Source organism: Notechis scutatus, chromosome 6 (assembly GCF_049901735.1).
Source record: "Notechis scutatus isolate UNSWTSFEM ecotype Mainland chromosome 6, rNotScu1.2, whole genome shotgun sequence".
In the NCBI taxonomy this organism is placed as follows: Eukaryota; Metazoa; Chordata; class Lepidosauria; order Squamata; family Elapidae; genus Notechis; species Notechis scutatus.
Genome location: NC_142014.1, coordinates 1,524,205 through 1,549,001, shown reverse-complemented (window position 1 = coordinate 1,549,001; position 24,797 = coordinate 1,524,205). Strand labels below are relative to the sequence as shown.

Sequence of the window (24,797 nt, the reverse complement as noted above, 5' to 3'; positions counted from 1 at the left end):
ATGCGAGAGGGGGACGAATGGAAGACGGTGTTTGGCACCCGATACGGCCATTTTGAATACACCGTGATGCCGTTCGGGTTGACCAACGCCCCCACGGTTTTCCAGCACCTGATGAACGACGTGTTCCGGGACATGCTCGATCGGTTCGTGGTGGTGTACCTGGGTGACATTTTGATTTATTCCAGGTCCAGGGACAACCATATTCAACAAGTTCGTCAGGTATTGCAGCATCTTCGGGAGCATCAACTCTATGCGAAGCTGGAGAAATGCCTCTTTTTCCAGACTTTCATAGAGTTCTTGGGGCACATCATCTCTCCCGAAGGCATTGCCATGGACCCGCGTAAGGTGAAGGCTTTGTGTAGTTGGGAACCCCCTCGGCGAGTGAAAGACGTTCAACGTCTCTTGGGGTTCGCTAATTATTATCAGACCTTCATCCCGGGTTTTGCCAAGCTGACAGATCCCATCACTCAGCTCCTTAGAAAGAAGGTCCCGTTCCAGTGGGGGCCCCCGCAGCAACAGGCCTTTGAGGCTCTCAAGAAGGCCTTCGTCGCAGAACCTATCCTGAGGCATCCTGATCCACATCATCCGTTTGTGGTGGAGACGGATGCGCCCAACGTGGCTATTGGGGCTGTGTTGTTGCAAGCCCCAGCGGATGGCGCCCCTCTTTTTCCCTGCGCTTACTATTCTCGGAAACTCACTCCTTCCGAGCGCAACTATACTATCTGGGAAAAAGGGTTGCTGGCTATCAAGGCTGCGTTTGGGACCTGGCGACATCACCTTGAGGGGGCTCGGCACAAGGTGGAGGTTCGGACGGATCATCGTAATTTGGAGTACTTGTCCACTGCGAGGAAGTTGAACCAGCGACAGATTCGGTGGTCATTGTTCTTTGCTCGGTTCAACTTTTTTGTGACTTATATCCCCAGTGGTCAAAATCGGAGAGCAGATGCCCTGTCACATAAACCTGAGTACCTTTGTCCCAAGGACTCTCTTCCTCCACGTACGGTGCTGCCACCAGAATCTTTGGCCGTTATCCAGGAACCGGTGGATTTGCGGACTCGGATACGAGAGGCGCAGCGCTTAGACGCTTGGTCACAGCAGAGAATGGGGGAAATTGGACCTGACTCCCCATGGACTCTGGAGGAGGGCTTACTACGACATCGAGGCCGATTGTACGTGCCCACAAGGACACTTAGAGCCCTCATCATGACTCAATGTCATGACAACCCTGCTGCCGGCCATTTTGGATTTTTTAAGACCCTTCATCTTGTCACACGGACTTTTTGGTGGCCTTGAGTCCGACATGATGTCTACGCCTACATCGCGTCCTGTGTACCGTGCCGGCAAGCGAAAGCCGCGACGGGTGCGCCTCCTGGTCTCCTTCAACCACTGCCGACTCCGGACAGACCATGGGGGCCCTCTTCATCGGGGTATACGACGGTGCTCGTGGTGGTTGATATGTTAACTAAGATGGCTCACTTTATCCCCTGTCGGAGGTTACCGTCGGATCGTACTACTGCCCAGTTATTTTTGCAACACGTGTTCCGTCTGCATGGTCTGCCGGACAGGGTGGTTTCGGATCGCGGTGTCCAGTTTACCATGCAATTTTTGAAGAGCCTGATGACCGCGTTTGCAGGTGCAGGTGTGCTTGGCGTCGGCGCACCATCGCACCGCACTGATGGTGGGACGGAGAAGGTGGTTGGCATCCTCGCCCAATATTTACGATGTTTTGTTAACCACCGACAGAACGATTGGGTGACTTACCTCCCTTTGGCGGAGTTTGCCTTCAATAACTCTCAGCACACCTCCACTCACATGACACCTTTTTACGCAAATGTGGGTTTCCATCCGAGGTTTTTCCCATTGTCGATCTTGGATTCCCCGGTTCCCGAGACGCAGGACTTTTTGTCGGAACTGCATTCGGTTCCCCAATTGGTTTCACAGCAATTGGAACGGGCTAAGGCGGACTACAAAAGGTTCGCGGATCGTTCGCGTCGGGCGACGCCTCCGTTGGCTGTGGGAGACAGGGTGTGGTTATCCACGAAGCATCTACGGGTCGACCGTCCGGTCAAGAAGTTGGACCATCGCTTCTTTGGTCCCTTCCGATGGGGTCGGTCCCTTCCGACCATTGGTCCCTTCCGAGGCGGTCATCAATCCCGTTGCTTATCGGCTCACCCTAGCGCGCTCCATGCGCATTCATCCTGTCTTCCACTGTTCCCTTCTGGTTCCTGATGCCCCATCGTGTGCTCTCCATTCCCCCACTGGTATGGTTTCTCCATCTGTACCCGGCGATGATCCCGCTGCTGACGACACGGTGGTCAGCATTCGGGATTCTCGCTGGCTGAAAGGACGATTTCAATATTTCGTCGAGAGGCTAGGGGATGAACCGGAGGCTCTTTCCTGGGTGGATGCTTCCACGGTTCACGCCCCAGACCTTATCCGGAGATTCCATGAACAGTTTCCATTGAAACTGCATCCGGATCGTCAGACTCGGGGGAAGGGCCCTGCGGTGAGAGATAGTGTTGTGACTCGGAGGTTTGAGCCTGCTCTGTTAGAAGACACAGACTTGAGCAATAAGGAAGAGGAGGATTTGGCCTTGAGGTTTGAGCCGCTTTGCTGGAGGACACAGACTTGAGCCATGAGGAAGAGGAGGATTTGGCTCTGAGGTTTGAGCCTGCTTTGCTGGAGGATTTGGAATTGCCTTCCTCCCCAGGACCTTCCTCCCTGGTTGTACCTCAGGTGTCGGCAGATAATCAGGAGAGCGTAGCGGAGCCTCTGGCTGAGGATCAAACTGAGGAATGTTGGTTTGATGCAAGGCAAAGACGCAGGCATAGGCGTGAGATGCAACGCAGAAGGAAAGGACAAATCAGGGACTGAGATTAGAGACTGACACGCCCTCGGGAATAAAAGGGGCGTGTTAGCTCTGGATTCTCATTCGGGACAATTTGTTAATTTGGGATAGAAGCTTCGACAAATTCTGTGTGTGGCGTTTGCCTGTGATTTATGTTCTGGCTTTATTATCGGACTTGGCAGGCAGCTTGTGGGAGACTGCCAAGGACTTCTCCAGCCAAAGGAATTTAACCCTGTCGTTACTGGTCTTGTCTGCTTGTTTATATTCCTTTGGAAACTTGGACTCTCACCTCGTGGGCACAGGTGAGACATAACATATACATATATACATTTTGCAGCAAAAGTTGAACAATGGTTACACATTTTTTTATCCCCCTAACATTGACGTGATTACGTGTTACAGTACCTTCTTCGTTCTTTTAATGCTTTAATTTCACAAAATACTTTATGATTATACGCACGTCTTCCATAATTTCATAACTTATCCAGTTGACAAGTATTGCCTTTTCTTTAACCTTATACCAAGTATCTATACCAAGTATATTTCTTTTCTTATACCAAGAATTCCATGTTTTATAGTAATCACTATCTTGGTTATTTTTTAGTAATTAGTTAGGCTAGCCATCTCTGCGCACTCGTGAATATTTTTGATGACCATCTCCTCTGAGAGAGTAGTAGACAATTTCCAATTTTGTGCATAGCTTATTCCGGCTTCCGTTATAATGTGCAAGATTAAATATTGGTGTTTTTTTTTTCCATTTTTGAATCTATCATGCCTAGCAGGAAGGTTTCGGGTTCAAGTTTTACATCTTGTTTAGTTATGTTTAGTATCCAATTTCTAATGTTTCTCCAAAACTTCTGAGCACATGGGCACATCCACCACATGTGAAAGTATGTTCCCTGGATGCAGTTACACTTCCAACAATTTGCCGGGAGATTCGGGAACATCTTAGCCAGTCTCGCAGGTGGCAGATGCCAACGGTAAACCATTTTATACAAATTCTCTTTGTACGAGACTGACATGGTTAATCTGTAATTTATTTGCTAAATATGTTCCCACTTGTCTAATTCAATACTGGCCCACATTTTTAGCCCAAATTATCATACATTCCTTGACTGTTTCTTCTTTTAATTTATAGTCCAAAAGATACTTGTATATTTTACTAATCATTTTCCTTTCCTCTCCATGCCAAATCTTATCTAATTCTTGCTGAGTCATATTAAAGCCAAATTGTTCTTTATCTTTTTATAATGTCTTTGTATTTGTGCATAGGGCCACCATGCTATTTCCTTTCCTTGGATTTGTATTTGATTCCTACCCTGTAACTCTCTGGTTTCATGTAATAAGTCTTTGTATCTTACAATGCTATCATGGACTAAAACGTTTGGATGTGTAACTGCCTCCATTGTAGATAACCAGAGTGGGTTGCCTGGATTATTTTAAAATAGTTGAAATTCAGGTATTTTTTCTCTTCCCAAAGAAAGTTCAGCTGTTGTTTTGGGGTGTTTCAGGACATCTGGCTGGACGCAACCCTACTTCATCGCCCTACACGACACAAGGGGACTATTGAGAGGGCTGAAAAAAGTGAATTATGACTGGTCATCGCGCTTATGACTTTGCACTTAGCCACGCCCACCCGGTCACATGACCCCCCCCCCTAGCCACACCTACCCGGTCACACGACCACCTAGCCACACCCACAGAACCGGTAGTAAAAAAAACTGTGATTCCCCCGCCGTGTTCCGCTGGCTTACCTGTGGGGGACGGTTGCTGGCGGATGGCTGAGGCGGCAGGCAGAGCCTGGCAGGTAGATGGCTGCCAGGCCTGGTTGCTCTTCTGGGACCACTGGGGGAAAAAGACCCTTCTTTAGAAAGAGAAATTATCTGACCCCAATTAAAGACATTGATTTTGATGAGAGCTTTATGTCTCAGGTGGGTTTGAGAGAAGCGTTGGGTCTTTATTTCCAAATATTGGGTGCCAACTGGTATTTCTGGCATCTCAACTCTTCACCCTCGCCTGGAAGTTCAGACTACGGAATAAAAAAGGGAGGTTTCCATCTTCCTCCGTCTCTCTGTCCTGAAACCAGCATTTCATAGGGAAAAAAATCTAGCTGCAGCCTCTGCTGGCATCATTTGTCTTTCCCCTTTTCAACCCTCCTTTTGAGAGCCTGGCAGGTGGGAGGATTGAACATCCTCCTAACTGTTTTGTGATATTTTAGTCATCTCAATAAAGTTATTTATACCTTAAATAAGTCTTGATTTCCATTACAGCCATTTTCTCCCAGGACAGAATTAGAGGGGAGAAACTCTTACTCGTGGCAAGTCCATTTACCACATTAAGAGGCACCAAAGTTCACCGGCTCCAACTTGGAGACTGGACTAATTATGAAATGAATCATCCATTTTAAAAAAATTGAACAATGCTTAACAAACAATATAAACCATCCTGGTATATAAGCATACAAATAACACCCACCCACGATGGCTGGGCAGTCCAGATGTAGTAAAAGATAAGTAAAGAGGTGGGGACTGCACACATATTTACCACATACCTAAAATACTCCCATATCGTGGTCTATTGCTAATGAAATAAACTATAAAATCCACCCAAATTTCATTGAATTTTCGCCTACATTCATCTCGCCTACGATGGATTTTGCATTTTTTTTTCTGATGTAGTATTCAAAGAGGCCTTATTAATCCTCTAAATAGAATACCTTTATTGTCATTGCATTCCACGAATACAATGAAATTTGAAAGCTACTCCAGCACAGTGCCCCAAACACTACAACCCAATCATAATACAGAGAATAATAATAATAATAATAATAATAATAATAATAATAATAATAATAATAATAATAATAATAATAATAATAATAATAATACGAAACCACAAACGGACTGTTTGAATCAGGACAATTACTGCCTTGAAAAAGAAACTGTTTCTCAATCTATTAGTCCTCATTTTAAGACACCTATAATGCCTCCCTGATGGTAACAGTTCGAAATATGAATGTCCAGGATGAGAACGGTCTGTGGAGATTTTTAGTGCTCTAGAGAGGAGTCTGGTCTTCGCAATCTTTTCCAAAGAAGAAAGAGAGCAACCAATGATTTTTTGTGCTATTTATAACTCTCTGGAGCATCTTCTCATCCACTGCAGAGCATCCAGCACACCACACCGTTACACAGTATGCCAGAATGCTCTCGATGGTAGAACGGTAAAAAGTAACCGGCAACTTCTCACCCAGACCACTCTTTTTCAGCAGCCTCAGAAAGTGTAGGCGCTGTTGGGCCTTCTTGGCAGTGGCCATAGTGTGAACCGACCAAGTAAGGTTGTCGGAAATATGAGTTCCTAGAAATTTAAGACTATGAACTCTTTCCACAAAGTCTCCATTGATAAAACTGACTCGTCTCCCCCCAGAGAGGGTCTCTCTGAGTGGGGCTGCACCCTCAGTTGTGGGGAACTTTAGCATTACCTACTTTAATAAATGAGAAGAAAGCTGGATAGATATGGGGTATTTTTTAAGTTTAAGCAGCAAATGCAACAGATGAAAGCATTTTATATAAGTTTTGTCTAATTTCCTGCAGAAACTCAAATGAAACACCATATAAAGCGTAACTATTAAAGCTAAACCGGAGACCTTGAAAGCTGCCTTAGTTTGGCACCCTGGTTTGGAACTGGGTTAACCTTGGACTCGATGGCGTAAAGGCTGGAATCGTATTTATGCTTTTGAGGCTGCTGTGAATCAGATACAAATGGAGCAAATCCATGAGCTCCTTACAGGCAGAACTTGGACAAAGGCAGGAGGCTTAAAGGGTTTCATCTTCCCCACCCAGGTCCGTTACAGGCAGTCCTGGACTTATGGCCGTATCTTTAATAATGCTTCAAAGTTACAACGGCCTCAGACAAAGTGACTTACAACCTGTACTCGCACTTACAACCGTCGCAACATCCCTGGGGTCACCTGATCCCAATGTGGGTTTTTTTTGCCAATTTCAGGCATTGGGGAAGCCAGAGTTGCTCAACCACAGCCTGATTCACTTAATAACTGTGTGATTTGCTTAATGACGGTGGTAATTCACTTAACAACCTTTGAGAGCTCTGTGCAGTGAAATTTCATTTTAATCTATGTTGATTAGTCTATAGTTAAAGTGACGATCAAGTTTATTCTATTCTATATTCCATTCTTATTCTATTTTGTTCTTACTCTATTCTGTTCTATTCTATATTCTCTTCTATTTTATTCTATTCAATTCTATATTCTATTCTAATTCTATATTTTATTCTAATACAGTCAAGATGGAGGCCCGGAAACATCATCATGGCAACGGGGTATATTTTTTATTAGCTGAGACCTTTTGCTGCTTCTTCGGGCTGATCCACTTGGACAGGGGGATTCTGGGCAGGCAGAGAGTCTTTGGAACTTCTGAAATCCTGGGGGGGGTCATTCTTGACCTTCCTGGGAGCTGGTGAGGGAGCAGCCCAGGAAATAGGGGGGCGGTTGTATCTGAGCCTTCATGGAGGGAAGGAGCCTCCCTCTCGAACCCCTCACCTGCTCCTTCTCCAACGGGGTCTTCGCCCTGCTTTTATGGCCAGAAGTGCCTGCAGGATGGCAGGTCTCTCACTGCCCCCCCCCCTCCTCTGGATGCCTCCTGGAGGCCAAAAGACTGGCCACCCTCCTCTCTGTGGAAGTCAGACTGGCCAGCAGATCCAGGGAAGGGCTGGAGGGCAGAGGGGACTCAGAACATCTCCGTTGGCGCTGCAAATTCCCTCCCAGTTCTTGGACCCCTCCAGCCATCGCTCGGCTGAGGTCGCAGCAGGGCCAGGGTGGCTGAGAATTGGGATAGAAGGTGCCACATAGACTCAACAAATTCCAGGATGGAATTTGTGTTATATCACAACAGTTCTCAACAACTGGTTCTTTTTCTTCTTCTTTTCTTCTTCTTCCTTCTCCTTTTCTTCTCCTTCTTTCTCTTCCTCTTCCTCCTCCTTCTACTTCTTTTCTTCTTCCACTTTTCTTCTTCTTTTCTTCCTTCTTCTTCTTCCTTCTCCTTCCCTCCTTCCCTCCATTCAGCCGACCCAGAGAGTTCGTGCAACCGCCTCGTTCGCGAGGATCGCCTCCCTTCTCCCTTCTCCCTTCTCCTCGGACAGCGGATGGCACAGAAGCCGCCGCTTCGCTTCCCTTCTGTCGCAGAGGGAGAGGAGACCCGTCCTTGTCTCGGGCTTCGCTTCTGAAAAGACGCCCGAGAGAGAGAGAGAAAAGGAGCAGCGAGACGCCCCTTTGCCACGGAGTCTCGCTCCCTGGCTCCCATTCAGACGCTCCCCGGTGCCCGGAGGCTCCCGAGGGAGAGGAACCGGCTCCGCGTCTCTCGGGGGGCTGGGAAGAGGCCGAGACCGGGAGGCTCCCGACAAAGCTCCCGCAGACGGAGGAGTCCCCCTGGGGAGGAGGAGGGCCGGGCAGCGCTCCGGCTGAATGAGGGGGCCGGTGGGGGCTGTCCTAGCGGGAGACTTCGGGGACCGTCGGGCAGAGCGGAGGGCGAGGAGGAGCTGGGATGCTGGGGGCCCGATGGGGAAGGGAAGGAGGGGCAGGAAAAGGCGACCCTGCTGGCCGGCTGCTTCTCCGCAACTCCGCCCCGCTCGCCCCTCCAGCTGAGACCCCCCAGCATCCCTGCTTAGCACCGGAGACGCTCCAGCCGCGCTGCCGGCCGAGCCGTCGAAGCCGCCGCGGGAGACTCTAGGCGAGTAGACAGAATAACAGAGTTGGAAGGGACCTTGGGGGTCTTCTAGTCCAACCCCTGCTTAGGCAGGACCTCGTGGATTCCCCACTGCTGAGGGCCACTAAACTGTTCTTGGGCCCCTTCAGCTCGCTTCTCCTGCGGCTCCTCTGCTGCCTTTCTCGGGCGCTTTGCCCGCTGCTCTCCCGCTCCCTCCCCAAGCACGAAGCGCCCTCCCCGATAGACAGCCCGGCTCTCCCCTTCTCCTCGCCCGCCCCGCTTCCTTGGCCCGGACCAGCCACCCCCTCTCCAGGGACCCCGAAATCCTCCCCCCCTCCTCCCCCCACCAAGACCCCTCGCCGCTCCTCTCTGAGGGGAGCCGGAGCTCTCAGCCCCCCGCCCCCGCGTTCTTTCTCAGCGCCTGTCTGGGTAAAAGGCGCCTTTTCTTTTGAGCGTCTCATCCAATCACAGCGCTCCTTGTTCCTTTGAATCTGTGGTAGAACGAGGAGAATAACGGTTATAATGACGGCGCCCCATCTTAGTCTCTTCCAAAGAGGCTCCGTTGTACAATGAGGGGAATAACGGTATAATTTAAAAAATCCATGCAAGTCAATAGCCACCAGCATGTCTTATAATGGTTCCCATAGTAAATGTTTTGCTATGTGGAAAAAGCACAAAAAGCCACAAACAAAAAGCCACAAATATTCCCTAAATAATAGGGGGGCGGGAGGGCTGCTGAATTCCCCGGGGAGCCTCTTCCTCAGCGGCGGGGCTGCTCTGGAAAAGGGGCGCCAGGCGATCTGCCCGGATGGCGGTCCTGGAGGGAGGGGACCTGGAGGCAGCCCCCGCTCGGTGGGGCGGCCAGGGAGGGACCCTCGGAGAGGAGGGGAGGCTCCTGCAGGTATGCCGGCCCCGTCCTGTCCCCGGCCTTCCAAGCGGTGGGCAGCGGCTTCCGGGCCCCGGGGATCGTCTGGATGCCTCGCAGGCCTGGGCACGGAGGCCTCGTGGGGTGGGGAGGGGTTAGGGGGGTCCTCCTGTCGCTCAGGCGGGCCGGTTCCGGGGCTGCCCGGGTGACTGGAGCCCGCGGAGGTCGGACGGGGAGGAATCCGCCCCACCTGAACCCCAATGCAAGGCAGGTCTCTCCCGCCGGAGTGGCTTCTCTCTCTCTCTCTCCGCCCCGAGGCTCCCTCGCCTCCTCCGGGGTTGCCGCCTGTGGTTGGCGGGATGAAGAAGGGCCCGACTCCCCCCCATGACTTCCCAAGAGGCGGAAGGTCTGGGGGTGGACGGGCCCCTCAGCCCCACAGCCAGGGCGAAGGCAGGAGCGGAGGGTCCCTCGGCTGCCCCTCCTGGCTGCTCAGCCCCGCCGCCCCGGAGGAGAGACTGGGGGGGGGCAGAGAAGGCCGGGGTCCTTTCAAAGCCTTTGGGGGGGCAGTTTGGAGCTCTTGGCAGGGAAGCGGTTGGGGGGGGGGTGTCACTCCTCCTTTCCCTCCTTCACCTCCCCTTCTTCCCCTCTTCTCCCCTTCTCCTTTGCCCTCTTTCTCTTCCTCTTCCTCCCTCCTCCTCTTCCTCTCTCTTATTTGCCTCCACTCCCATTCCTCCCTTTTCCCTCCTTCACCTCCCCTTTCTCCTTCTCCCCCTCTTTCTTCTCCTTTCTTTTCCTCCTCCCCTATTCCTCTTCCTCTCTTCTCTTGCCTCCTCTCCCACTCCTCCTCCTTTCCCTCCTTCACCTCTCCTCCTTCCCACTCCTCTTCTCCCCTTCTCCTTTCCCCTCATTCTCTTCCTCTCTTTTCTCTTGCCTCCCCTCCTTCATCTCCCCTGCTTCCTTCTCTCCCTCTACTTTCTGCACCTTTCTTTTCCTCCTCTCCTCCCTCTTTCTTATCTTGCCTCCCCTCCCTCTCTCCCTTCCCCTCCTCCCCTCCTCTCTCCTCCCCCTCCACTTCTCCCCCTTGTCCCTCACCTTCCTCCCCCTCTTCCCCTCCCCTCCTCCCCTCTTCTTTCCCTCCTCCTCCCCCCTCCCGCTCCTCTCACTTGTCCTCCTTTCCCTCCTCCCTTCTCCTTTCTCCCCTCTCCTCTTCCTCTCTCTTCTCTTCCTCTCTCTTCCTCTCTCTTCTCTTCTCTTGCCTCACCTCTTCCTCCTCTTCTTTTCTTCCTTCACCTCCCTTTCTTCCCCCTCCTCTTCTCCCCTTCCTCTTTCCCCTTTTTCTCTTCCTCTCCCCTCCTCCTCTTCCTCTCTTTTCTCTTGCCTCTCATCCTTCTCCTTCTTTCCCTCAGTCACCTCCCCTTCTTCCCATTCCTCTTCTCCGGCGGCTGCGTCCTACATTTCCTCTTCCGACCATTCAGTGACTGAGGGCTCCTCCTGCTCTTCCCTAGGCAGTGTCTCCTCCACCTGGACCTCACCTGCTTGCCTGCTGCTTCCGATTGGTTCAGACTTCCCACCTGCTCCTGGAGATCTCACCTGCTGCTCCTGGACCTCACCTGCTGCTTGCCTGCTTGCTGCAGCCAATTGGGCCTACCTGCTCCTGGAGCTCAGCTGCTGCTCCCAGACTTCACCTGCTGTATGCCATTGCTGATCAATCATCATCTCCCACTGGATGGCCACAGCAGGTCATTCAGGTCTATTACTGAAAGAGAAAAGGGATGGAAGAAGAAGAATACATTTCTGGTTTTAATGGTTGGTGGTTCCCCTCCAAGACTAACCATCCCAAGGTCAAACTCCCAAGCAAGGAAAAAAAATACCCTAGACCAGAAACCAAGTCCTGCTCACTCTCAGTCTGTCTGTCTCAGGCTCTGGCTCAGGGCTCTGCATCCCTCTTCCTCTCTCTCTCTCTGATCCACTTAAGCTTTTATAGCCTGCATGCCCCCCACATCAACGGAAAAGAGTCCCAACACAATCCAGGTATCCAGGTAAGCTAGAGATCAAACAACACTTCTCCCTCTACTCAACCCTTGACCCCTCCCTCCCTTGGAATCCCCCCCTTTCAGCTTAAAAGGGAAGGTTAACAGTTTAGTGGCCCTCAGCAGTGGGGAATCCACGGGGTCCTGCCTAAGCAGGGGTTGGACTAGAAGACCCCCAAGGTCCCTTCCAACTCTGTTATTCTGTCTACTTGAAATTCTGTCTACCTGAAACTGCCAGCAACCAGCCGTGGCAGGAAAAGCACAGATCACATCCCTGCTCAGAGTTGGAAGGCTAAGAATAAACCACCTTTGGTGTCCTTGCCTGGGTCACGAAGCAGAGCCCTGAATGTGAACCGTAGGCTCGCCAGATTCTGTGGGGCTTTCTGAGAAGTGACCATCCAAACTTTGGCTCAATCCCACCCATGTCCCACAGACTCGGCCATCAAATAATACCTTCACTCATGGCAGAAAATCCATTCCTCCAAAGCAGGCCTGACAGGTTCACCTGCTATTTGCAAAGGGAACCTCCCGTACAAGATGTCAGCTTTGGAAGCCATCTTAGTACCAGAAGCTTCCATGCCGCCACATTCCTGTGCCTGGGAAAGTAGAAGGGGGCATTTTTAGAGTGTTGGTAGATAGACACCATAGCATTCTTCCTTTCAGTCAAGGTCATGTTATTCCTGCGCCTGGAGGGGAGTGGTTAGAGGGATGTTTCAAGTTGGGACGGATGGTGGCTGGACCATGTGAGGGCAATCTGGCTGCAACATCTGTCACCCCATTGATCGCCAGGGTTGATTGGGCTGGTCTGGCTGGCTAGGCGGGGACCATGTGATGGACTGGTGGGTTTTGGACTTTTGAATTTCTAAGGGGAAACCCGGAACTCTCAGATTCGGGTTTTCCCAGATGTGCCAGTAGAACTACTCTAATAAAAGGAACCTTTGAGGAAACGCCTGTCTCGGAGTCTTTCCTTGGAGTTGGGCTTTTCTGGGACCCTGACAGAAGACCTGGGGTGCAGCCTAAACGGAAGGCTCTTCCACTTCATCCCTTTCCCTTGTTCAGCGACCGGACAGACTTTGGAAGCACCATCCTTCTTTGGGGCATCTTCAGTGCACACCCCAAAGGGGCTTTTCAAAAAACAACTGGGATGTCTTGGTTTTTTCCTTGAAAACATTTTGCTTCTCATCCAAGAAGCTTCTTCCGTTGTGACTGAATGGTGGGGAATGGAAGGACGTCTCCTCTTTGCAGCCGTTTGGCGGTGAGCATTGCGAAGGTCAGCCATGAGCTCCCTGGGAGCCCTTGAGGCCCCCGGGGGATTTATCTGCATCTTCAGGGTCACCTGAATCAGAGGGCAAATGGGGGGGGCACCTCCTTGGAACTGGGGCACTGGAGATGACCTTTGAACACCTCTCTGTCCAAGGTCAAAGGGATCAAGTGGATCACTCAGCTCCCTCTCAACCCACCATCTCCCCTCCTCCCCTTCTCTATCCCGGATCCTCTTTTCCTTTCTTTCATGAATCTGACTCCCTTCCCTTCGATCCCTTTGCGTTCTATTTTGGGAGGTGGGACATGGGAGGCAGCTTTCTCTTTATCCACTAGTTTAGAGTAAGGACAGAACAGGGAGGGGGACTTTTGATGGGGGGGCCTTCTGACAAGAGGGCAGGGGCAGCGGTGGCCTTCAGCCGGTTCTGGCCGGTCCTGCAGAACCGTTAGCGGAGATTCTGAGCAGTTCAGAGAACCGGCCAATGCCGCCTCTGACTGGAGATTTCACAGCCTCCTTCCCCTGCCACGCCCACCAAGCCACGCTCACAGAACCGGTAGTAAAGACATTTGAATCCCACCACTGAGCCGGGGGTGCCATTCCTTTAGTTGGCTGTGACTAAGCAAAGCCCGGGGGACTTGTCATTATGGTGAGGAAAGAAGCGGGTGGTCAGAGTGATGGGGAAGTGGAGTTGGAAGGGACCTTAGAGGTCATCTGTCCGGCTGCCCAGTGCAGGGCCTGCTAGGGCAGGTTGCTCAACCTTAGCAAAGATGTCTGGACTTCAACTCCCTGAATTCCCTGTCCAGCACTCAAGGCCCTCAGTCCCCTTTCCAGGCTTTAGCTGTCCCTCACACTGCCTATAAGGGGCAGTCTACAGGCTGGCCTTTCAGTCCCAGCTCCCCCCCAGGCAGTGAGAAGAAGGGCTAAAGCGGGTGAGGGAGCTGAGTGTGACTTTCAGCTCTTTATTTAGTTCTTAAAATCTGTCTTAACCGCGGAGCCGCGGCAGCCTCTTTTATAGCGGCTGCTCGAGGCTCGCGGCCAATGACGGCTCCTTGAATCTCCCGCCGATCTGGCGGCCCAATCACAAGGCGGCAATGCGCACCAATGCGAGTGGCCTTTCAGAACCAATCACCAAGCAGTATTTGTGGACCAATCAGAAGAGGGTATTAGAAGTATGTAAATATAGAACACTCAGCTCTGCCTTTACTTCTCGTTTTCAATTCCTTCAGTCTTCCTTCAAATGAGTTATCTTCTTTTACCTTAAATAACCTTCTTCCTGTTCTCTGAATCTTATTCTCTCTTTTTAAAAAACTTTTTAAAAGACAATGTGTGAAAAAGGGAGCTTACCAGAAAGGGGAAATATTTTTCTAATAGTTTTACACATTACTAGATTCCAGCTGTCTGATGAAATGGATAACCAAGGTCCTAGTGATATGACCCCCTCCTAATAAGGATTTGGGCTTAATATACTTAATACACTTTTAGAGATGCTGAATAAAACCCAAATGGATGAAGACAGATGATGTCAGCTATGATTAGTTGTGGCATCTTTTAGGTCTTCAGGTATAATTCTTTTTTCAATTAATGACATAGATGTTGAAAGGGTAACTTTATTAAGATCCACTTCTATCGTATTGATCTACAATCTGAACCCCAACTCAAAAGACTCTTCTTGTTTTCATCAAGTGGGTCAGAATTCAATTTGTGCTTAATTCTCCAGTTAAACTCATTAGGAAATCATGTTTTAATTTGTTTAGACAGTATTGGTAGTATTTTTAAAGAATTTTCTGTACTGAAATATTAATGTTATTGGGCTAGAAGCAACCTTCCTCCTTTGGATAATTTAGAAGGGCTCAAAATATATTTATTTTTCTCAGGCCTTTTAATGCCACCATTTTAGAATTTGTGTTTAATATCCATTCTCATTATTCCTCTTATTCTACATTTCATGGAGATCAGTGGTGTTTTATTGCATCTTGTAAATCGCCAAAAGTTGTTAAAGGAATAGGCAACTTACAGCTTTTTCAAAATATATAATGTGGATGAGATGCAAATCCATGCACCTAAAATGAATTAAAAAGTAGACAGTTAGCTGGTGCATAATCTCTTTTAGTATCCCAAGTTGATGGTGAAGCTTCTATCTTCTCCATTCAAAATCAATCCAGATTCTATTCTAAATTGGCTCTTTTGTTCTAGCAGGCAGCTGTACTGACTATCAGCCCCCTCGAGAAGAATGGCTTCCTGCCTTAGTCCTAATAGCATTTCCACAGGTGGAAGGGACGTTGAGTGGCTGCATTAGTTTTTTCTATGTTCAGCTGCACCACAGTTGCCATTTAATTTCATCAGCCATTGCAAGGTGTGTATGTGTAAGACTGAGCCTGCATCACACAAGAGGACTGTTCTTAAAATAGGTAAGTAATTGATCTTAGCAATTCATTTTTGTTAAAGTTTAAGATTCTAATTGCATTTTAAGTGTATCTGTCTTTAGCAGATAGACAATGTTTCTACAGCAAGAGAAGCTTTAAGTTTCTTTTCTATGATCTTGGGAACATAATTGACATAATTGTTTCCCTTCATGGAAAGTGGAGAATATATGAAAACAAGTCCTATTATTAAAACAAAAAACAAAACTGCCTTGTATGTCCTACTCACTTTGTGCTTCTCCCAGCAGGCCCAAAATGGAAAACTGAAGCTTTGACCTCCAAAAAATTGTCCCTTCTACTCTGGAATAATACTTGCATCTGTCTCTGGCCCAAGTTATTATTATTTTTTATTTATCGCAAAACTCCCACAGATAAGCATTTCAGCACTTAACTAGTACTATCTTACAAAATAAGAAAAAGAAACTTTGCTTTAATTGCTTTTTAAAAATGCCCAAACCTTTCAACCTATACCATGTTCTTCAGCAATTATAAATATTTAACCAGGGAGAACCCAAATCGAATGGATTGATGTCTGTTCTAAATACCTTAATTCAGTTTCTTGAGAGAATAATTTGTGGTTTTCATAAGTTGGGGTGAAGCAATAACAAATCTAAGAAAATTGAAATCCAATCATACTATGCAATAAGGAGATTTTATTCTGAAGAACAAAAGCTCTTTTTCTCAAGGGTAGACTATGGAGAAAACGGGCTGCAGGAATTTGGTTTTATAACAGGACTGGTCCTTTGTGTGAACTTGGGGTTTATGTACATGTTGGTCTCAATGTGTCCTTCCTATGCAATTCAGGATGCCCCTGTTTTGAGCTCTGATCCTGTGTGAAATGTGGAAGAGGTAGGAACTTTGCCCTCAGATAGGTAGGCTCCATCTCTGGCGTCTCCCCACCCCACTCTGAGGGAATTCCTGTCTTCCCAGGGAGCCAGTGAGGTACCAAGAAAGGAGGGGAGGCAGATCGGAGATCTTTGAAGCTTCTAACAGTGGTAAAAGCACATTGAATCAACGGTGTTAATTATTTTAAAGCTCATTTGTCAAGAGATTGACTGAGCTACGGCTCATATACTTAGTCCTTTACAAACCATGCCTCAAAGATAATTTAGAGCCTTTTAAAACCTTATCTTCAGTTCTATTATAGTAACAAGGAAAATAAGTTAGATCCAATGGAGCATCGGTTGGAAATTAAGAACTAAATTATTATAATTATTTATTCCACTGATATTAACAGACACTATATAAGGTGGTTTCTACACAATGAAAAACCGAACAATCATTTCCAAAGATGCGAATCCCACTTTTTTATATCATCCAATAAAATTATGGTGTTTAACCCTCTCATCCCTATTAATTAACACTGAATAAAGAGTAAGGACATTTTTTAACTATATGAAAGAATCTCATGTAATGATAGCAATTTCCTCAAATAATTAAAGAATGGCATTTCACATGTTGGTCTGTCTTCTCTCCTGCTTTAACCATTCACTTACAGTTGCTCTTCTCACACAGGTTTGCCTTAGCGCAGACAGAAAGGCAGGAACATAGAGGAAATTTTATCTTATAGACATTAAGGCAGGAATGTGGGATAAGATAGGTATCCCACATTTTACCTTCCTACAAATGTTAAAGTTTAATTTATTCAGAAGCATCTGAATAAATTAAAGATATGACAATTTTCTCCATAAGAAATCTAAGAAATATGGGGGGAAATTATCATCTTACAGAATTGCTTCCTACACCCTTCATAATAAGATTCTTTATTTGATTAACCTGTTTAGATCAGGGCTGTCAAACTCGTGGCCTGTGGGCCGGATGCATCACGTGCTGGCCACGCCCCACCTAGTTTAGCAAAGGGGGGGAAAGTCCCGATATGTCATGTGACAATGCCATGACAACATGAGTTTGACACCCCGGTTTAGTTTATAGCAGACAACAAAGAGTAGGAATTAATCCGTAAACAACATTTTATACCGTACCATAAATTCTTTGAAGTGGCTGCTTCCAACAACCAACCTTCAACACAATTTTCTGGCTAAGTAACTAAAATGATTTGACCAACTCTGAGTATAACTTCATTTATTCAGGGCAGACACTATCCCTGAATCATTTTCCAAAGGTGATTTTATACTTTTTCAAATAATTTCAGAAAGATACATTTCTTCTCATTTTAAAAAGAAGCCTAGAAATAAAGAGAAGGAAATATATTTTCTTTCCCAAATTGATTAAGAGATTTTATGTAAGAATAACCCTATTGGGGGGGGGGGGATTTTCACAATAGACTATAACAGTACTTTCATGTACATTTCATCCCATGGTAATACTTCACTTGTATTTCTATAACAGAACACATTATTTTCACTTTAAAACTATCCTACCACATTCAACATTTTGTCCACGGATGCAGTTACATTATTTTGTTTCTTGTTTGAATTTTACACCAGAAAACATCATTGGAATACAGCTGCCATCTGCTGGATACATGACTTGCTATATTTTTCTATCAGTTTCTGAGAATGTTTTCAAGTCAACCTGATAGCCATATCAACCATATATTATGCCAATCTATTTTCATGTACATTGCCCTCTTTGAACTTGGGGTCCATTAATCTCCTGCCAAATGGTTAGACTGTCACCATTGGTCTTAGTTGTAGTGTCCGGGGGTGTCCAACCTTGGCAACTTTTAAGATTTGTGGACTTCTATTCCCAGAATTCTCTAGCCAGTGTGGCTGGCTGAGAAATTCTGGGAGTTCAAGTCCACAAGTTGTCAAGGTCCACAAGTTGTCAAGGTTGGGCACCTCTGTTGTAGAATATTTCCTCCCCACTCCGGACTGTCGAGCAAAAGAGGAAATGCCATTTCCTTTATAAATTAAAAGTATTGCATTACAGTGGAAAATAGTTTAGTCTTTTCTAATATACTTACTGGTAAGTCTGGCAGGTAACTCAATATGTCATTTTATAAAAATTCTCTTTACGTTTAGAGCATAATGTAAATTTTAGTCCATTTAGCCAAGTTTTTTTTTTATTATTGTTCCATTTGCATATTGTAAGCAAAGTTTTGGCCCCTTTATCATACATTATTCTACTCCTTTTTCTCTCTCATATGTCAACAAAACATACATTTTATGTATATTTCATATCATACATCATACATTTTTAGATACATTACAAATCATACATTTTAGCAATAACATTAGCATATCTGTAGCACCTAATTCAGTATCATCATTCGATTAATAGTTGACTGGAAACTCCTTGCAGAGTTTTTGCATGAAATGGGGAAAATGCACTTGTAACAGATGGTTTTAATGATTAAAAATGGTCAATAGAAAACAGAGCTTTTTGTAACCAGAGTCTAAGAGATAATTTTATTATATCTGCTACAGAAGAAATCAGAAGCTTCTTTCTATCTTTTTATTGTTTCTCTCTGCACTTTTTAAAGTTTTCCTTCTTTCTCCCTTTATTAGTGTTGTTTTTATGTTTTCTTTAAAACATTTTAAAAAAAAAAAGACAGTGATGTCCGGTCAACGAAGCAATCTGGACCATGCTCACAAAACAAACTCGACAATCCTGGGCAGGGGTCTCCAACCTTAGCAACTTTAAGACTTATGGACTTCAACTCCCAGAATTCCTCAGCCAGCGACTTTAAGACTTATGGACTTCAACTCCTAGAATTCCTGGCTGAGGAATTCTGGGAGTTGAAGTCCACAAGACTTAAAGTTGGCAAGGTTGGACACCCCTGTCCTGGGGGATCTGGCTTCACGCCTTGGTTAAGCACAGCAACTGAATTTCCACACAGTGGCTGAACAACGCCCGGCAGACCCGCCCAACACGGTTTCCCAAGGCGACCACTGAGGCGCTCTTCTTCCTCGTTAGGAGCGTCGCAGCCAATCCGCTTTCCCTAGCAACGGTGCCCGGTTGACCTTAGCAACGCTTGGCGCAAACTGCAAAAGGCAAAGCGTTTCGGCCAGGCGAAGCGCGAAATCTTGCGCTCGCCCACTTTTGCCAAATGGAAGAACCCCCCGAAGACCAGCCAGGGACCCCAACGTGCCTGATGTGGACGGGGTCCCCCGTGAAGAGAGTCAGCCGCTGGGTCCGGCTCCGGTGCAGCCCCAGCGAAGCGCCGTCTACCAGCCTGAGCAGCCTCGGCTGAGAGTCTACGACCAGCAGCAGGAAGGCCGAGGCAACGTCTACCAGCCCCAGCAAGCCAGAGGCGCCCTCTTTCAATCGAGGGGCACCATGGCGGATTCGAGGGCCGGCGTGTCTTGGCAGCAGCTGCCGCAGCAGCCACCCAGCTTCCTGGATCAGAGGCCAGGGACCACTTTCCCAACCTCGGCATCCAGGAGCAGCCAGATCCTGCAGTCGGACAGTCACGGCCCTTATCAGCCCCAGGAACCTGGCTACCTGTCCCAGCTGGGGATGATGAGTTTATACGAAGACCAAATTCCGGATCCGGGTCCTCGGGCTCTGGCGATAAAGAATGCCAAAGCCTACCTGTTGCGAACCAGCGTCAAAACTGGCGTCAGCTTGTGAGTAGTAGAGGAATGGAACCAAAAACTGCCTCGGCCAGGAAACCTGCACCCGCAGGTGCCAGTGATTCTCGGGCAGGGCTGTGTTAATGCCTGGGCCTGATGGGCACTTGCCCCTGGGCCCCATACTAATCTGTGTACATCGGGGGTCCCCAAACGTGGCAACTTTAAGACATGTGGACTTCAACTTCCCAGAATTGAACTGGGAGTTGAAGTCCACATGTCTTAAAGTTGCCAAGTTTGGAGACCTCTGGTGTACGTTAACCCTTCAATCCACCTTGCGTCATATAAATAGAGCAAGCTATTGCTTACATTTTACTGAGTTTTAAAAAAATTAATACTAACCTGCAAATATATGTTTCATTGTATTGACCGTTTTTATTTCCTGTGAGTAGTTGTCATAGGGGCCTCAGTACACTGCTTTGCCCGGGCCCCTTAATGCTGTTAAGACAGCCCTGTTCATGGGGAAAGAAAAAAAAGAAACAAGATTAATTGCAGGCAGTGTTGGGTTTGCCTACTACACTCCGTTTAACTTTTGTGGTTGTGGGAAGCCGGCCATTGTGAGTTTTTGAGCAACGGCAGTCCAACCAGAGTTTAACGTTTGAACCAATGGGTACATTTTAGAGCTGGATTGGGAAGCGGACCTCACACAAAAAATAAGAAATTTATACTTATGCTGCTGCAGAAGCCCGATAAGACACTAGATGGCAGCAAAGAGATAGAGGAAACTCCAGCCTTTTAAGTCAAAACCCTGATATTTGCAACTCGGATCTGATAAATTTGCAGAACCTGTAACTCCAAAAGTTACAGAAGTTGATCTCATTTATCTCCAAACTCTTTATTTAATTAAAAATATTACTCCGTCCCAGCTTTAAAGATTATAAATGAGCACTGAGCTTTTAAATTAATCCAAGCTGAATAATAGTTTCCAGAATTGTCATTGGATTAGTTTGCTTGAGTAAAACCTGAGTTGTGTGGCCTGTTTTTAAAATTGATACATTTCATAAGTCTACTATACCTGGGTAGCAAATATTTGCATCATTGCTAAATGACAGCAAAGAACTTTCAGTATCCTTTTACTGATACCTAGATTTTTGACACTCTAAATTTATTATGGCATACTTGAGGATTATGCTGTAACAAATTTAGCTCACTTCATTGGATGCATCAACCTTAAGAAATGGATTACAGACCACAAAGGCTTGTATCACTATTTATTTACAATTACATGGATATTCTGTGTTTTGTACAGGACTCAACACTGTACATAATGCTCCCACTTTTTGTTCTCCTTTTGAGATCAGTTGGACTGGGACAAAATTTCTATCCAAACGTCACCCCATGCTTCTGTGATGGAGGATGAACTAAAAGTTAGTCCTCCATCCTCTGAGCCCAGCATCTTGTTGATAATAAAGTTTGTAACATCTTCAGGTGTCATAGGTCTTCTCTGACAATGATTGGTTTTAAAGCTAATGAAGTAGCATGGGAGAGGAATGAGCCAGTGATTGGTGGTCCTAGTTGGTCAATAGCAATTCTTTTTCATAATTACATAGGTGTTATGTCTCACCTTCACAGGATAGATGAGAAGTCCCAACTCCGACCAAATACAAGCAGACAAGAAGATTCAGTATTTACTGAGTTAAATTCCTTGAGCTGGCTATGTTTTTGGCAGTATCTCACACGTTGCCTGCCAAGTCCAACGAGATAACAGGAACATAAATCACTAGAGCTTTCCAGAAACAAGATACAACGAATCTCCACAGAAAAATTCACACTTTGTCCCGTGCGAAGTTCCTAGAGCAAACACACCCACTTTTATTCCCTGTGGGGTGTGTCACTAACTCAGCTCAGTCTCTGATTCGTCCACGCCTCCTGCGCTGCATCTCACACTTCCTCCTGCGACGTTGCCTAGCATCAAGCCAGCATTCGTCTGCTTGATTCTCTGTCACAGGCTGCTCCAATATGCCCTCCTCCTCCTCCTGATTAGCCTCATGCTGTCCCTCTCGGTTATCTGCCGAAACCTGAGGCATAATCAGGGAGGAAGGCATTGCCGAAGAGGAAGGTCCTGGGGAGGAAGGCATTCCCAATTCCACTTCCTCCTCATCTTCTGAATCCTCTTCCTCTAAGAATGCAGACTCAGGACTCGGAGCCACAACACATAGGTATGACCATCTTTCTGACATGTTGGCAAAGATTCTGGAAGAGCGGCCTGAAAATCCAGCAGATATAATCGAGAACATCAGTAAGGATATAAAGTGTGCTCGATTCCAAAAGAAATTGGACACCCTCCGAGATGAATTTGAAAAACATCCAACATTTGAATTGGCTGAAATGTACAAAACTCTGTTCCAAAAGGCAGGTGGTGGAGATGGCGCAGATCAAAAACCAGAAGAGGAATTGGTGAGTCAGTCCAATAAAATAGTCCTTCACTTATAAGCACAATTGAGCCCAAAATTTATATAGCTAAGTAAAACATTTGCTAAGTGAATTTTGCTCCATTTTGCCCTATTTTATGGGGCATGTACATGCTTCATGGTTGTAGAAAGGAGATAAACAGACAAACCTTATACAGGTATTCCTTGATGTACAGACACAATTGAGTCCAAAATTTCCATTTTTTTAAAAAAAGTTTTTATTTCTTAAGACAAACGTATACAAACAAAACATAAAACCATCTTCCATTTTATATACATACAATGTGTCAGTTGGTTACAAATCTTTTGTGTTATCCTTTTGTAGTCATTACTCACAGTTTATATCAATTTTCATATTGTCAAACTAACATATGCTTATATATTTATCAGTTATTAATCATCCATGACTAAACTATTTATTCCATCATTTTATACAAGATATTCCAAATTTTATTTTAAAATTTATGTTACACTTTCATCTAATGGTTATATATGTCTATATTATATTTTATATCAATCTATTAAATTTCTATTACAAAATTATCTAGTCTATTACATTACAAAATTTCCATTGTTAAGTGAGACATTTGTTAAGTGAGTTTTCCCCCATTTTACTGTTGTTAAGTGAATCACTGGAGTTGTTAAATTAGTAACACAGTTGTTAAGACAATCTGGCTTCCCTGTTGACTTTGTCAGGGGATTGCAGAAGGTGGTCACATGACCCCAAGACACTGCAGGCATCATAAATCAACCATCATAAATATGAACCAATTGCCAAGCATCCAAATTTTGATCATGTGACTACAGGACGCTACAATGGTCATAGGTGTGAAGAATGGTCATAAGTCACTTTTTTCCAGTGCTGTTATAACTTCAAACGGTCACTACACGAACAGTTGTAAGTCAAGTATCAGTATATCTCAAGCAGATGCATATTCATTCACAGATATATTACACAAATAATTAGGGATGGAGATAATTTCATCAACCATTTGATAGAATTTGTACCATGGGTTGGTCATAAGTTTCATAAACTATTTGGTATGTTTGTACCATGCTGGTTAGCTTGATCAAAAGCAGGTTATCTGCTACTCCAATTAACTCTATATTCAGGTAGTAGACTATATTCAGGTAGCATTGTACTCTTGCGCGCAGTAATTTTTCAGACTATTCACTGCAACGAACATTACATGGGAGGAAAATGTCAAGGCTATGTATTACTTGTGAGTGAATCCTATTAAATTCAGTGCTAATTTATAAGTATGTTTAGGATTGCTCCAGTAGGAATAAATGCTTAGATATATAGTAAAACACTATTCCATTATTATGCTTCCTAATTGAAGGTTTTCCTCTTTAGCCAGAAACTCCTCTACCCAATGTAATGGAGACAGCTTACTATTTTGAACAGGCTGGAATTGGTTTGAGCTCAGAAGAATACTATCACATATTCCTTGCCCTCAAACAACTGGTTGCCACTCATCCAATCCAAACATGTCGCTTCTGGGGCAAACTCTTAGGTATTGAAGCCAACTATATTGTAGCTGAAGTTGAATTCCGTGAAGGAGAAGAAGAGGAAGAAGCAGAGGAAGAAGAAACTGCCGAGGAAGGACTAAAAGAGGGAATTGAGGCCAGGGATGAAGATGAAGATGAAGAAAAAGATGAGCCACCAAAACCCAACTACAAGCCACCACCCGTAATCCCAAAAGAAGATTATCGGACCGGTGCTAATAAATACACTTATTATGTTTGCAATGAACCAGGCAAACCTTGGATGAAATTACCCCAGGTGACTCCAGCTCAGATCATGAACGCCAGGAAAATTAAGAAGTTCTTAGTGGGAAAGTTAGATGCTGCCGTTGTGTGCTATCCACCTTTCCCAGGCAATGAATCTGAGGGCTCAGATTGCCCGCATTTCAGCGGCAACACAGGTCACTCCACTCGGGTTTTATCAGTTTGGAGAAGAAGAGACGAAGAAGAAGAAGGCGGAGCTGGAAGAGACAATTATGAAGAAAATCCTGACTTTGAACCCATTCCTGTGCCAGAGATGTTGGATACCCTTTCCAACTGGGTGCATCATGTACAGAATATTTTAAAACAGGTATGCTTAACAAAATCTGCACTTGTTGCTAAGTGGTGTCAAAAAAAAAAAAAATCAGAACCCCAGAACAGCTTTAGTGCTATCAATTACAACTCTAGTAATTTTTATTTTCTTAACACATTTCAGAAAAAAAAAACATCTTCTGTAATTTTTCCCATCATTAAAATTAATGAACAAGGATAGAAAGCTTTATTGGTGGTGGCCTCCCTGATAATATAAGTGTTTTACATGATCAATAAAAACATAAGAAAACTAATTCAAAATAACCTGTTTTCTGTTTGTGTTCTCCAAGCATTCATACTAAAAAGCATCAGAAATGGTATAATGCTGGAAATAACACAATATACTTTTGTCAAAAAGCCACCTGTTCCCTAATCTGTCAGTATTTATGTATATAGATCTTTCTATTGATATAATCTGCCTCTCACCTTTTACCTGCATTACACAGCTAATAATATGAGACAGGTGTAAGATTTTGATAGGAAATAAGGACAAGACAATCAGCTTTACTTTATTGAACCATGCTGTGTAGTTTATTTAACCTCTGGGATTAGATATATATGGATGTTCCTGGAAATTGACTATGCCCGTTCTGAAAGCAATGAAAATATT

At 45.7% G+C, this 24,797-nt stretch overlaps 1 protein-coding gene across 1 annotated transcript; it reads left to right on the top strand.

Moving 5' to 3' along the window:
* On the top strand, positions 1-24,378 carry LOC148130086 (radial spoke head protein 6 homolog A-like). The gene is given in 6 exon segments (XM_087969088.1): positions 1-219; positions 19,021-19,673; positions 21,836-22,073; positions 23,445-23,974; positions 23,976-24,049; positions 24,052-24,378. Coding segments are annotated over 6 exon segments (2,031 nt in total). The 3' UTR covers positions 24,369-24,378.
* Positions 24,379-24,797: the final 419 nt, after the last annotated feature.